General features: G+C 35.0%; 1 protein-coding gene across 1 annotated transcript; it reads right to left on the reverse strand.

The window, feature by feature from the left end:
* Positions 1-267: 267 nt before the first annotated feature.
* On the reverse strand, positions 268-13,237 carry LOC121386185. Its single transcript, XM_041517011.1, has 4 exons — positions 12,956-13,237; positions 12,012-12,275; positions 7,404-7,509; positions 268-1,267 (listed from the first exon to the last, which is right to left on the reverse strand). The coding sequence occupies exons 1-4, from the start codon at positions 13,119-13,121 to the stop codon at positions 1,165-1,167; spliced, it is 639 nt and encodes a 212-aa protein (XP_041372945.1). The 5' UTR covers positions 13,122-13,237; the 3' UTR covers positions 268-1,164.
* Positions 13,238-14,330: the final 1,093 nt, after the last annotated feature.

Genomic DNA, 14,330 nt, shown 5'->3' on the forward strand with positions numbered 1-14,330 from the left:
AAAATGTGATTTTAGCAACTTTATATATACATATATATATACACATATATATATATATACACACACACACACATATATATATATATATATATATATATATATATATATATATATATATATATATATATATATACATATATATACATACATACATACATATATATATATATATATAAATATACTCGTTTTGTTAGAACTTAACACTGCAGCTTCATATATAACTGATTTAGTGAGGCAGTTTCCCTCAAGTGGGCAATCGTCCTTATTTCTGCAGTTGCATTTGTTCTGTTTGCTTGTTGCTGTCTTCGGCGATGATTTTTGCGTTGTGGTGTTGTATGATCGTTTTCATGTTCTTCATACAGCTGTAGCTTACTTTGACGTTGTTCTTGTTGAAGAGTTTGTGGTACTTGCTGCCGGTCGTTACGTTTCTGCTGTATGGCGGGTTGAACCATCTTATGTTCTATTTTTCTTTTTGGTGCTTGCTTCTGTTTTCATGTCTGATTGATGGAATGCTATCTTCTCTGTATAGTTGCTTGCTTCTAATGCTTTGTTATAAGCGGTGGCGGCTTTGGCAAAAATGTCTTCGGTTTATGAGAGGAGAGGGATTCTCTTGCTGACAGTTCATGGGATTTGCTTTGTGATTGCAGGTGGATGATTGGAGTTCCTGTCGATGTACATCGTTTGGTTTTCTGTCGGGTTTGTATGTACCGTTGTTCAGGTTCAATGTTGTATCCAGGTAGTTGGTGATTTTTAAATTGGTCTTCACTGTTAGTTTGAGGCTGAGTCCTTGGAAAATCTTTACGAGGCCTTTTATAATTTGTTCTGATTCGCACCCCGAATGTCTGTTCAATACTGCTAGTCCTCATCCCTGTATAGTCCCAGGTTGCTGATGTTTGACTCATTCAGTATAGTTTGCAACATAAGGAGCCCAACAAGCTCACATATCTCGGCGCCGTCATATCCGCCCATGGTTACATCAAATGCGTTTGGAGAGTCACTCTTCACCCATGGTTTGCTAAAAAAACCGAAAAGAAATGAAAAGAAAAACCCGGATGAACCTTATTAATTTAATCTAAGCTTGTTTACTGATAGTTTCATATGAAACAACAAAAAAACCCTGTTGAATTCTAGCGTTAGCGTCATTTTGTCGTCCGTATTCGGGTACTAGGTATGGGATAATGCAGGGTTGTTGGCTTCATTTTGCTCTTCTTTAGTTACATGTGTATTAAGTACGTTCTGCTCATCTTCAACTTTCTTCTTCATTTTCCTGTAAATAAATATAATCTATGATTTATTCTTAAATATACATGACATAAAATAGGAATATTTATTTTAGTTTTATGATAACACAATTATCAGTGTGTTATATCAAATATTAGCATTGAAATAACCAAAATAGAGAATAATACATAATTTACCAGTTATCAAGTGAATGGCCTTAGCGAATGACGGACGAAACTTATTTCATGAGTGACTAGTATGCTAAGACATCTTACACATAGACGAACATGGCATCTGATTAGGACATTGTTTTAAGTGAATATTTTATAAATGGCGAAGGCCCAGAAATTATCTCCCCCTTAGAAGTCGCGTCGTTACTAAACACCCTATAGTCTCGCTTTAACCAGCTGTTCGGTAGATACATATTACATCTTACAAAAGAGATACCCAACTAGTAGGCCCTAAAACAAGCTTAGTGAAATCAGATTATTTCATTTTGTACACACATATTAAATTATTTACATTAACAAATTATAAATATTGCAAAACAATACAGCTATCATTTCTAATTTCATGAAAATTTGCATGGAAAAGCATTGTTATATTTCTACTTACATGTAAAAGAGAAAAAGGAAATTAAGAACAAAAAACAGTATATTTAATATTTTAAATTTCCTATTTATTTTTCATCATTTGAAAATTTAATATTTAATTCTGTAATTATATGTATGTTACTGATTTTTTAATTTTTTTATTACATGTATACATATATAATTGTTTTTTTAATTTTTGATTTTACATTGAATACATATATATATATATATATATATATATATATATATATATATATATATATATATATATATATATATATATATATATATATATATATATATATATATATATCTATCTATCTATATGTATATGTGTATATGTATATGTATATGTATATTTATATATCTCTCTCTATATATATATACATCTATCTATACACACACACACACACACACACACACACACACACACACACACACACACACACACACACACACACACACACTATTTACTTGTGTTACCATAACTTTAATAATTTTGTTTGGGTTGGGTTGGGTTTTTTTTTATTTCATTGAAATAATTTATTAAAAAATAATTATGTTGACAAATTTTGTGGAATTTACACTACTCTGCAAACGAAAAATGTGTGGTTTTAAACACGTATATCTTCATATTAAATCGCGATAACAAACAATGAATAAAACCCGGAAGTAACCAGCGAAGAATGGAACATGGCGTTTTACAAATTAAAACTTTATTAAATGCTGTTACCGTTGTTTTTTTATTGCAAACACTCAAGTATTATCAGTCAAATATGTCACATTTAATGATTTTGGCATGGTGGATAATATGATAGAAAGTTGTAAGAACGGTAGGGAGTAGCCTACAGTACATGGTTCGAATTTGGTAGATTATTATTAATTACTTAAATTTTAGCCGTTCTATGATTCAGTCATAGACATGCTCACAATTAGGTCTGGAATAATAGAGTGAATATACCGATCGGTGCGTTACAACAATACAAATTTAAAAACCGGAATGGTGTATAGTGCACGAGCGCCATCTGTCGGAAAGTCTCCGATAGTTTCCCATTGTGGTGATGCCTTGGTACCATGTTTATTGCTATTATTTAATAATGTTTTTAAGTTGGGTCATTTTCCAGATAGTTAGTTGGCGAGTTGTATTATTCTAATTTTTTAAAATGGAAATATCAACGATGCAGATAATTATAAGGCGACCACTCTGATCAGCTGCCCTGGGACACTTTTCACTTCTGTTTTAAATAGACGATTGTTAAATTTCGATCTAGAAAATGGCATCATCTTTCACGCACAGTTTGGGTTTAAAAAAATTAAAAAAAAAATTCCACTATCGACGGTGCTTTCATTCTGCAATCTTTGACAAATAGGACACTGGAGAATAGAAATCGCTTATATTGTTGCTTTGTAGATTACGAAAAAAAACCTTTCGATCTTGTTAATAGACAGAACTTATGGTATAAAATGATCCAACAGGGCGTTGAGAGTAACATGCTGATCATTATACAGTATTTATATGAAAGTATTAAATGTATAAAACAACAATGAAATTTTGCTTGTAAGAAGGGATTACTTCAGGGTGAAGTTTTGTTACCAATCTTGTTCACTCTGTATGTTTATATATATAATGTGGGACTCCATCAAAGGAAAAGTTAATTACGTGGTAGCATTCACATGAATATCCCTCGCCAATAAGAGACCCTTCACAGCAGTATGTACATGTATATGACATTTTTCTATTTTAAGGATGGGTCATGATACACAACTATATTGCCTGTACCATGCGTACTATTTTAAAACAATGATCCAGTGTGATATGGCAACTTAATTGACCCAAACTAAAACAAAAAGAAGTAATGCCATTTTGTTAATGGTGTTACACACAATAAACTGCACCTGGGATTATCACAAAATGATATGATTTAAAAAGAAGATGGTATTTACTAACTTTCAAGTATTTTACAAACAAATGAGCAAAATATATATCATAAATGAATGCTTTTTAAATTTATTATTATTATTATTATTATTATTATTTTAAATTATTATTATTATTATTATTATTATTATTATTATTATTTTAAATATGTATTACCCGATATCGTAATGGCAGTGTCAGGATTGGGGCCCTGATTTACTGCTGTACATATACATCTTACAAAATAACATGAGATATTAAAGCAACAATTTATATACAGAGAGATTTTCTGATCTGAGATTTTAAATAAAAAAGAGCAGTTTTCACGTTTTGCCATTTGGCAGCGCATGCCTGCAACAATATCTAAGTATACAAGCAATACAAAAAGTGGCATGATCCAAAACTGTGCAAATAGTAAAGGAAAGTAACATTTATTTAAATATGATTTAAATAAAATTAATACTAATAAATATACATAATTCAATAAGGCTTTAGTAATTAAGTAAATTTAAAACGTTTAATAAGTTACTTAAATATCAAACTCAATAATACTGATCATGTTTTTAATATGTGGACAAATATGTCAAATGTTCATAACATTTTCAATATTCTTGATACATTTAACAACAAATAATTTTTTGAAGTTATATTCTCTGGTTACCATATTATAACATCATGTACAAATATAAAACACAAGCTCACATGCACTTTTAAAAAACTCGTGTGTGTTCGCTATGAACGGAGATCGTCAAAAGTATACGCTCGATTCGTCGCCTGTACCGCCATTGCTCGGCAAAGCTCAAACGACAGCCTGTTGTCAGTTTCAGTTAACACGTGCGCTTGTGGATTTGAAATTGTAGGGTTCGTCTCAAAAAATGAAATGAGAAATCTTGCGCTGTATGAAGAACGTTCGGTTGAGGATATGGTACTAGAGTCTTTCGTTAAAACCGGTTTGATCTTGACAACGTATTATCGACAATCGTACCTTCCTATTTCAGAATTAATATTTTATAAAGTGTTAGTAGAACTTTCAAAGTTTAGTTTATATACTAGTAACACATTGATCATGTTTATATTTTTAAAATAAAATATACTAACGTAGACAATGAACGTTTTCATTTCTTAATTTTACGCGTGTTAAAACCGACAAATTCAAATAAATATTTTCGTTTGGAAACGGTAAAGTAAAACGACATCAATGTTAAAGCATACTGATTTAAGAGGAAACGGGTGCATGTGCAGGGGGCGGGTATTGGGCGTTGGAACCCTTACCTACCCAAGCTAAAAATAAAAATAAAATTGAAATCTATTTTCTGGGGGAGCATCGCCCCATATATAAACTTCGCTCAACACAGTCTATAACCCCAACCCCGCTAAAATCCCTGCACATGTGCCTTTTGATTATTTTTAATGTTTTAGCAAGGGATCTTTATATGTACCATTCCACAGACAGGATATCACATACCACGGGCTTTTATATACCAGTCATGGCGCTCTGGCTGGAACGAGCCTGCCAGTTGGGATTTATTCTAGACTGACCGCGCATTTCCCCAAAACAACTTTTTAGCTCTAAGTAATGAATAGAAATAACATAAAGTCTTGATAAATGTTACGTAGATCGAACACAACACCCTCTTCCTCTACCCCTAGTGCATTAAGTAATTATTAACAACCCCTTACATGTAACGCGTATGCCAACCGCTAGCCGCTGTCAAAATGTCAAGGCAAATCCCCCACCGACCCCTGGAAAGGTGTTGTACCATACCTCTATGGATATAAATATGTTTTGGAGATATGAGACGACCCCTTAATCAAGAGTTAAATTTGTTCAAAATCACGCGAGAAACTCAGCGCCTGCGCAAATCAAGTAAAGTCCCAGTTCTACTGGCGTCCCGCTAAATGAAGAAAACCAAAGCTGGCCATTGAGTTTGTAGTTGACCTAGATAATGTAGATAAGCGAGCATTGCGAAACTATAGCGATGTGGTGGACCTTTCATGTACCAAACAGAACTGGATCATCTATTCTAAATGCTTAAATATTCCAGGGACTGTAGTTTTAAGTTAAAATATCGTTTGAAAGTTATTAATGTTGCATCGTTTGTCAGTGGTGTTATCTTATTTTGGTTACACTGACAGTTTTATCTAGCATAGCGTAAAAGCCGACTAATTCAGTCCAGTGAGCAATATATATATATATCTATCTATATATATATATATATATATATATATATATATATATATATATATATATATATATTGTTTAAAATAAGTAGGGGGTATTCCATTTCAAATATCAATAATTATAGAATGAAATGAGATATAAAAATCAAATTAAGGGTACAATGTGTGTTAATGTTCCCACTCAAAGAGTATGAAAAACCCAACTCATTGTTTTGATCGCGAAGCACGTGGCGTGACGTTGCACGCGCGAAGGGTGTGATTTGAAATTGAACACTCAGTTTGTGTGTACATTGTGTGCACACTGTGGCAATATTCTTCATTAGGACTTGCACATTGAGGAATTGAGGTCAATAAGCCAATCAAATCGCAAGAGAACTCCGTGTTACAACGCCGGTTCTCACTGGAGTCTACTAGTCACTGCACACCTTCAGGAACAGAACATCACCACACAACCGTGGCCAGCCCTAAGCTCAGACCTTTCACCCATTGAGCACATGTGAGACATCATCAGACCAGGTATCCGAGAATGTCAACGTCAGCCTAACAACTTTGCTGAATTAGACGCCAAGTGGAATGGACAGCATCCCCAACATTTTTAATGAACGTTTAATCAGGAGCTTGCAAGGTTGGATTCGTGCGTGCTTGGCGAACCGCGGGGTTTTACTCGTTACTAGTGCAAATATTGAAAACGTCAAATGGACAAGCACCACCCGTTGCCTATCTGTGTCTCCTACGGACCTACATCACTATTCTGGATATAATCTTTAATGCCAATTCCTTATCACATGAGTGCTTGTGTTTTACCATTAATTAAATTAATTAATATTGCAATAAAAATTAATACAACTGTTATATTGTGTTATATTTGAATATCCCCTACTTATTTCGATTATATATATATATATATATATATATATATACACTGAAATATAAACAGCTAGCATGGCGTTTTCTATTATAAGCATTTTAAATACACTTAGGCGGTGTAAATGAGCATGTTTGCAGTTAAAGGGACATGCCCTAGTTTGTAAACACTAATGCATATTTGTGACTATTTGAGCCCTTCGGTAACTGAAATCATACCTTACTTAGAGTTTATTGTTTACAATTTCCGTACATTCGAAATGTTTTTGGTCATCCTGTTGTTTGTAATATCACAAAATGCATTTCTCATATTTTTAAAAATACAACGTGCATCTGAGAAGTAACAATTATGCTGTCGAGTTTTAGTCTATTGTTATAGGGTATTTCACCATTTCAAAGTCACAGACTCATGTTTCACTCAGTTATAACTTTATCCAACTGTGTTACAGGTTTGTAGATTAGCTAAACTTAGTGTGCATTTTCATGGGCTGAAACTAGGGTGTCTGTATATTTATATCTATATCTATATCTATATCTATATATACACACATATATACATACATACATACATACATACATACATACATACATACATACATACATACATATATGAATTATTTAATTACCTGTTACAAAGTATCCAAACAGTAGGAACAGCAAGAGCCAGTACAACAGCGATAACAATTCCTGATAGAGCACCTGCACTTAAGGCAGACATGCGCTCTGTGCGATCTGAAAATATATGATACTATCGATTAACACAGTAATAATACTGACTGGGATAATGCTTCCACCTAAACCACCAGTATCTGGACAACTCAAAGGGACGTTTTGACAAGGTCATTAGTAGTGGACCCGGCATTGAGCACCATGCAAATGAGCTACGTCACGTGATCTGCCCTGCACTCTGATTGGCTGACCTCCAGGGGGCCCAATGATGTAATGGCTTGGTTGACCTCTAAGCATCGGTGCTAGGTTAATGGCAGCTGTCAGTTGACCTCGGTGACCTGGCTGACTGGGTTTGGCAGCTGTCTGGGTCCCGACACGGAAGTCGTTAATGTCCCTTGGCTTATGGTGGGGTGATTATACAGCTGTCGGGGGTCCTTTGATATACAGGAAACGGCGGAAGTCGTTAATGACTTGTAGAGGGGGTATTGGGTTACGAGAAAAGAGGCATGTGAGCGTGTGGGAACCTGACCTCTAAGCGTGCTAACTGGGTTGATGGTTTTTGATAGGTGTGGGCCGAGTGGGGTCTCTCTTTGTGTGTATAATGCGAACCAGATGTGAGTCTTGCCAATGGGGAGCTTCAAAGTGGAAAATTCCAGAGGAAAACCCCCAGAGTAATGGTTTTGACAGCTGTACAAAGAATGTGAGAGGGAAATTCCACCAGGATGTTGATCAGACCTCAAAGAGTGATAACTGGGTTAATGGCTATAACAGCCAGTTTAGCAGTTTGAAACGTACCAATCTAATTAAAATTAGCTCCACTATTACATGTGGATCTAACAGCAGCCATGGCCACCAATCAAAACCTTACTTGCAAAATCATGCCAGTAATTTAAAAATAATTTGAAAACATTCCGAATTATCCTGAGGGTATACGACATGTTTTGTGTAAATTACGAATGCCTTAAAACATGTTTTATTTTATAAAATAAATAATTTGTAATGTAAAACTGAAGACTGATTTAGTTGTTTTTTTTAGAAATAAATAAATAATTTTTAATGTAAAATTGAAGACTAATAACCTATCCCGTACGTATTGGTATGGTTCGCTGTACTGCAGCCACTAAAATAGATTCGCCCGATATTTTTAGAATTTGTATGCTCCCAAATAACGTTATAAAAGGCGAAGTGTTATTGGTCAATATTTATATTATTATTTACAGACGAAATGTTACTTGGACATTGGAGACTACACAGTGTTGTTAGCAATCTAATTAAAATTAGTTCTACTGGTCTACATAAGGCATTCGTAATTCACATGAAACCTCAGGATAATTCGAAATATTTTCAAATTATTTTCAAATCACTGGCATGATTCTGCAAGTAAAGTTTTGATTGGTGGACATGAGCTCAATCTGGCTGCTGTTAAACCCACATGTAATAGTGGAGCTAATTTTAATTAGATTGGAAACGTACCCATATAGGGTGATGGCGCGGGAACGCCATGGATGAGTCATCCAGACATGTTAGCATGCTGACCTCACTTAGAGTGGGGGATGCTACTTTGGTGCTACCCCCCCCCCCCCCCCCCCCCTCCCGATTTAGAACGCTTAGCATTCACTCGGCGACACTGCTAGAGAGAAGACGTATACCGTTGATGATACTTACGTTTCTGTGTCTGGTTGCACTGTACATTGAATGGAGAAAATGACATCGGAATATTCAAGAAGCACTACAGAAGGCAATGAAATCAGATGTCAGATAGGTGGTAAAGTATTATGGTGGCGAAAACGCGGAATGGGGACATTGCTATTCACATTCGTCAGTTTGACGAAGATCGTGGTAAACTGTTTCCTACCAAGAAAGGCGTCCTTTGACCATGAAGCAGTGGTTGAAACTAGCGGTATTCAAATGGGACACATCACAGCATCTCGAAGGCAACGTCTACGTCGAGACGAGTTATAAGAGAGTGGAAAAGATGTTTCAAAGGTCCCCAGTGTTCAAATACTTCACACAAAATCATCTTAATTGTGCCATTTTGCCTTATGTACGCATTAGCAGTATGGGGTGAACACAAGGAAGAGTTACAACGATGTTTCGACTCACTTAAGATAAAACCAAACCAAACCCAGGTTCCCTGTTATACCAGGCACAAGAACAAATTAACAAAATGACACAGGACATTAATGATGTAGTGGACTTAACAAAAGAGTCAATGGAAATATCAAGTGTATGTATTTGGTACAGGGAAAAAGCATTCAGGTCTAGTCATGAACAAGACCCAGATACTCAAAGTGGCTTCAGGATCTATGTAAACACATTATTTGGCGAGTGCTGACCATGGTGTTGCGTTTTGTGAACTTGTTAATAAGGCTGTACAAAGTATTTGTGGACAGAACCAAGTAACTCTTCGCTATTTTAATTTTTTAAAGATTATAAAATGATAAAACGAAATCAAAAACATAACCACAAATGCATCATATCAGAAGAAATGTGATTGTCATCATGTAACTGTCCTTTGCTTAATAGGTGTATTATTGCCGAATGGATGAATTATATTGCCATGAACTCTATACTGGCCTCCATTTTTGACACAGCATAAAGTTCAGCTAGAAAACTGTAAATAATTTCTCAGGCAACAATTATTGTCACCATGATACCTTGAGCCTATGCAATTTCTTGGATTAAGGTTTCTTTTTATCATATTCAGGGTTTTATCATCCATATTTTTAGACTGATAGTCAGCATCATTCCCCACCATTCACAAATTATTCCCAATTTTGGACTAAAACATTCCGAATCTTAATGCAGATATTCCTTTTGTTTCTTATTTAATAATAGATATATTTGGATATTGATACGTAACACTTGACAAACACCCCTCCCCTCACCCATATCATTTTATAACGCAAAACAGATATATTAATTTGAATAAACCATAAACTATGTATAGTGTTACTCTTTTAAAATCTAACTTGGTTTAATGAGACGAAAATTCTCTCTTCTGTTTTTTGTAAACTGACACAAAAATTCCCAAAGTCAACGCCATGGTCGTCAAGTCAAATTTTAGAAATAAAACCATAATATTATTACCAAAGATTTTACCATGTAGGTCACTATGGTATTTTCTCTTGCTGTCGACAACCTTTAATAATTGGGGCACAACGACACGTAAAGAGGGCAACCACGGTAATGGCCGTCTTTGCTATGGTAAAATTCGCACCCTGGAATACTAAAACAATATGAACGGTATTTAATAATATATTACAGCACACAATGGAGTAATTAGGTGGGAAGTGGATATCATAGCATATGTTACAAAACATGTATTTGTCAAGTTGTATAATGCGTCAGCATTATTTCTCATAAAAATTAATTAGATATACATTTAAATAGCAAATGGGCACATCCATTGTGTCAGACGTACATTTTAGATAGTTTAATCTTGGGTCACATGGATGTACATAACGTTCCCCATGTAAAAACCAATTAGGGAATCATTGCTATATAAACACTTATTCCATCCAGATGTCATTTTCGGCGTGTAGTGGAAAAATATGCATGGTATTCACACCAACTACACATTTTTTTCACCCGTACATAGCTAAATAGCTGTGATGTGCCAAAGACATATGGGAAATATTGTATCATATTCCTGTTTATCCGTTGATTAGATGTTGTAATAATGTATGCTTGGTGTCGGACATGCATTTGTGTGGACTTAGATGTACGTGTGTGAAATAGAACTTTATATGTTTTGGAAAAAGTAATTATGTTTAATTAATGACAGGATTCGGATCGATCCCCGTCAATGAGCCCATTGGACTATTTCGCGTTCCAGCCAGTGCACCGCGACTAATATATCAAAGACCATGGTATGTGTCATCCTGTCTATGGGATGGTGCATATGAAAAGATCCCTTGCTACTAAAATTACCAAATGTTTCACATCCAATAGCCGATGATTAATGTCTCGTTAAACAAAACAAAGACAAACTTTCAATGACCAGAACACAAACTGAGCTAAGATTTTTAATGTTTGTTTCTTAAAATATGTTAAATATATACAGAGACATAAGACCATGCAAAGACACTAAAATGAATCAATTTTCTTAATCAGAATTGTTGTTTATTCCACTCGGGCAACGGAGATGTTGGCCAGCCACGTTGGCAGGCGTGACAGCAACAACCACATAACATCTACAACAGTTTTTCGTTAATGTGTTCGAGAGGTGTTTAATTTGCCAGTATTTCTCAAACAGAAATTAATCAAGAAACAAGACAGAACTTTTTTTTTAGAAAGTTCCATGGCATAAAACGTCTGTGCAAATTATAAAACACTACAACAATTGCCAGAGTTGCATATTGTACATTTATCTTTTGCTATGCATACTCGCACACATAATGGACAAGTTGCTACTTTCAACAACCTCCATGTTATTTATAGTAAAATTTTCTAATCATAATATAATATATCAGGACAATATCACTGTAAATCTGTATGAACCTGAAAATTAATGTGTCAGACTTTTTAAAATTATCAATTGATAAGTAAAATATAATACTTACCTTTGACAATTAGCGTGAACTTAATTGTTGTAGAGTTTGGAGTGGCAGTGTTGTTAACCGTACATGTGTACACGTTTCCGTTCTGAGTGCTGCTGATGTCTGTCAGTGACAATAGAGCGCCTGATGAGACTGTGTCGTTTCTGACTGTCCACGAGAAGGAACATGGTGATGGGTTACACTTTGCCGTGCAGTTCACAGTCAGGCCGTCGCCTTCTGTGACATACTCAGGAGATATATGTTCGAAAGCAACATTGTGTGGACCATCTGAAAAAAAAAGAAGTCCGAAAACAATCCTTCAAAACATCAGTAATACATAATTTTATATCCTCAATTTGTCCTAAAGAAATAGAAGACATTTTCATAGTGAATTATGTTTTCGATAAGCCTGGACCTTTAAGATATGGGCTTTGGTTTAAACAATATTTTTTTTGGTTTAAACAATATTTTTTTTGGTTTATATATTAACAGATGGGATTGGTCAACAGGCGTAGCCTATATAAAGAACTTTCCCTATATTATACAATTGAAGCAATAACAGGTCAACATGGACATGTTGAGAAAAATACAAGATATACATTTAGTGTTGGAAAAAAGAAGAAGAGTAAGGCTATTGTTTTTAACCTGTCGAAATAGAAATATAATTGTATATAGATTAAAACGAAACAAACAAGAAGAATAATAGAAAAGGTGAACGGTTTTATCGGTAAATTGGTTCAAGAGTTTTGAGTGCACAAGTTTTGAGTTTCCGCTTGTGTCGACAGTAGCCTATGGTCTTCTCCGAATTCGTGTTCGCATTAGTACCTGGTACGTGAAATGCCAAAGTTATAGTTCGTCAGCTAAATTTTATTTATAATTTTTTGAAGAAAAAAAATAGGTCGGCAGGGCCGTAAACCACCAAATAACATTGGAGTCGCTTAATGAGTAATATAAGAAAACAAACTTACCCAAGACAGTCTTGTTACATGAAAGTTTACCATTTCCGATCATTCCATCTCTACAAATCCATGTTCCAGCATCTGTTGAAATGTTGAACTTGGTTATGGTAAGATTGTGCTGTCCTTTAGCCGAGTCAATAGCATAACTGTAACCACGGAGAGGCTTAAGACACATAGTGTTGGCTGTGTTACACTGTACGACTTCTTGTGGTGATCCTCCACCAGGTCGAAACCAGACAATACCAGTTTGTAAATCTCCAGATATTCTGCATATTATAGTTGTGCTTCTTCCAGGGTAGCCACCACCACCGCAGTCAATAGTTGTATTTGCTGGGGCTGTAAATATGTTAAAGATAAAGTTAAAGTTTGTTTTGTTTAATGACACCACTGGAGCACATTGATTAATTATTCATTAATCGTCTGTTGGATTTCAAACAGTTGGTAATTCTGACACGTCATCACAGGAAACCCGCTACATTTTCCCATTAGTAGCAAGAGATTGTTTATATGCCCTTTCTCATAGGAATGCACATACCACGGTATTTGACCAGTTGTACTGCAGTGGTTGGAACGTGAAAAAGCCCAATCAATTGACCCCTCCGTACGGCGTGATTGACAATTGTGCTGGACCAATCATATTTCGCGGTTCAAAGACCACGAGTTCAACTTGTCTTGGATGTCATTAAGTTAGACAACATAATTGTTTCGATGTGTAACGTTTTTGTACAGTTAGCATTAAAATTAGTTAAAATAATTGTCTCCTTCAACTGAATTATAATCATAGTAAACATACTTGTGCTGACATGTGTTAACAGTGATGACAACGATGCGGAGCCTACGATTGGCGTAAAATCAGTGTTTTCCTGCGAAACACGTCACATGATATTGAAAGTGAAGTTTTGCCGAAATCCATCAAAAATTCAACTGATATAAATTCTACGAAGGTAAGAATTTAAATATCACTTTTCCTCCAATGTAATGGAATTTATTGACGCATTTAATCAGTCTTCGGTGTGTGTATTGTCGTTAAGATTCCGTCGTTATGGCCAAAATACCCGTGTATAAAGAAAGTTTTCATAATAATAATAATAATACCTGTGATTATGTAATGTCGTTGTAAAGAGGTGTTTCACACGTCGGATATACGTTTGTTCCTAATTTGCTCTGTCGGTGTCGAAAGGTTGATTCCGGTGTAATGAGCAGAATTACACTAATGTACGTTTGTTCCCCGACAATTTGTGGTCGGATGGTATAAATGTCATAGTAACGACGGTCGTTGTAACGAGGTTGACTGTATATATGCATACATACATACATACATACATACATATGAAAACAAAGACATATGCACACACATACATATACATATACATGCACATTATGT

The sequence above is a fragment of the Gigantopelta aegis genome, chromosome 12 (genome assembly GCF_016097555.1).
Source record: "Gigantopelta aegis isolate Gae_Host chromosome 12, Gae_host_genome, whole genome shotgun sequence".
Lineage (NCBI taxonomy): Eukaryota > Metazoa > Mollusca > Gastropoda > Neomphalida > Peltospiridae > Gigantopelta > Gigantopelta aegis.

Coding starts and splice junctions, on each gene's coding strand:
- LOC121386185 (XM_041517011.1), bottom strand. CDS start 13,121: ATGTGTCTTAAGCCTCTCCGTGGTTACAGTTATGCTATTGACTCGGCT. Junction 12,276..12,955: donor ATGTAACAAGACTGTCTTGG/GTAAGTTTGTTT, acceptor TTTTTTTTTCAG/ATGGTCCACACAATGTTGCT. Junction 1,268..7,403: donor GTTTGGATACTTTGTAACAG/GTAATTAAATAA, acceptor ATTTATTTACAG/GAAAATGAAGAAGAAAGTTG.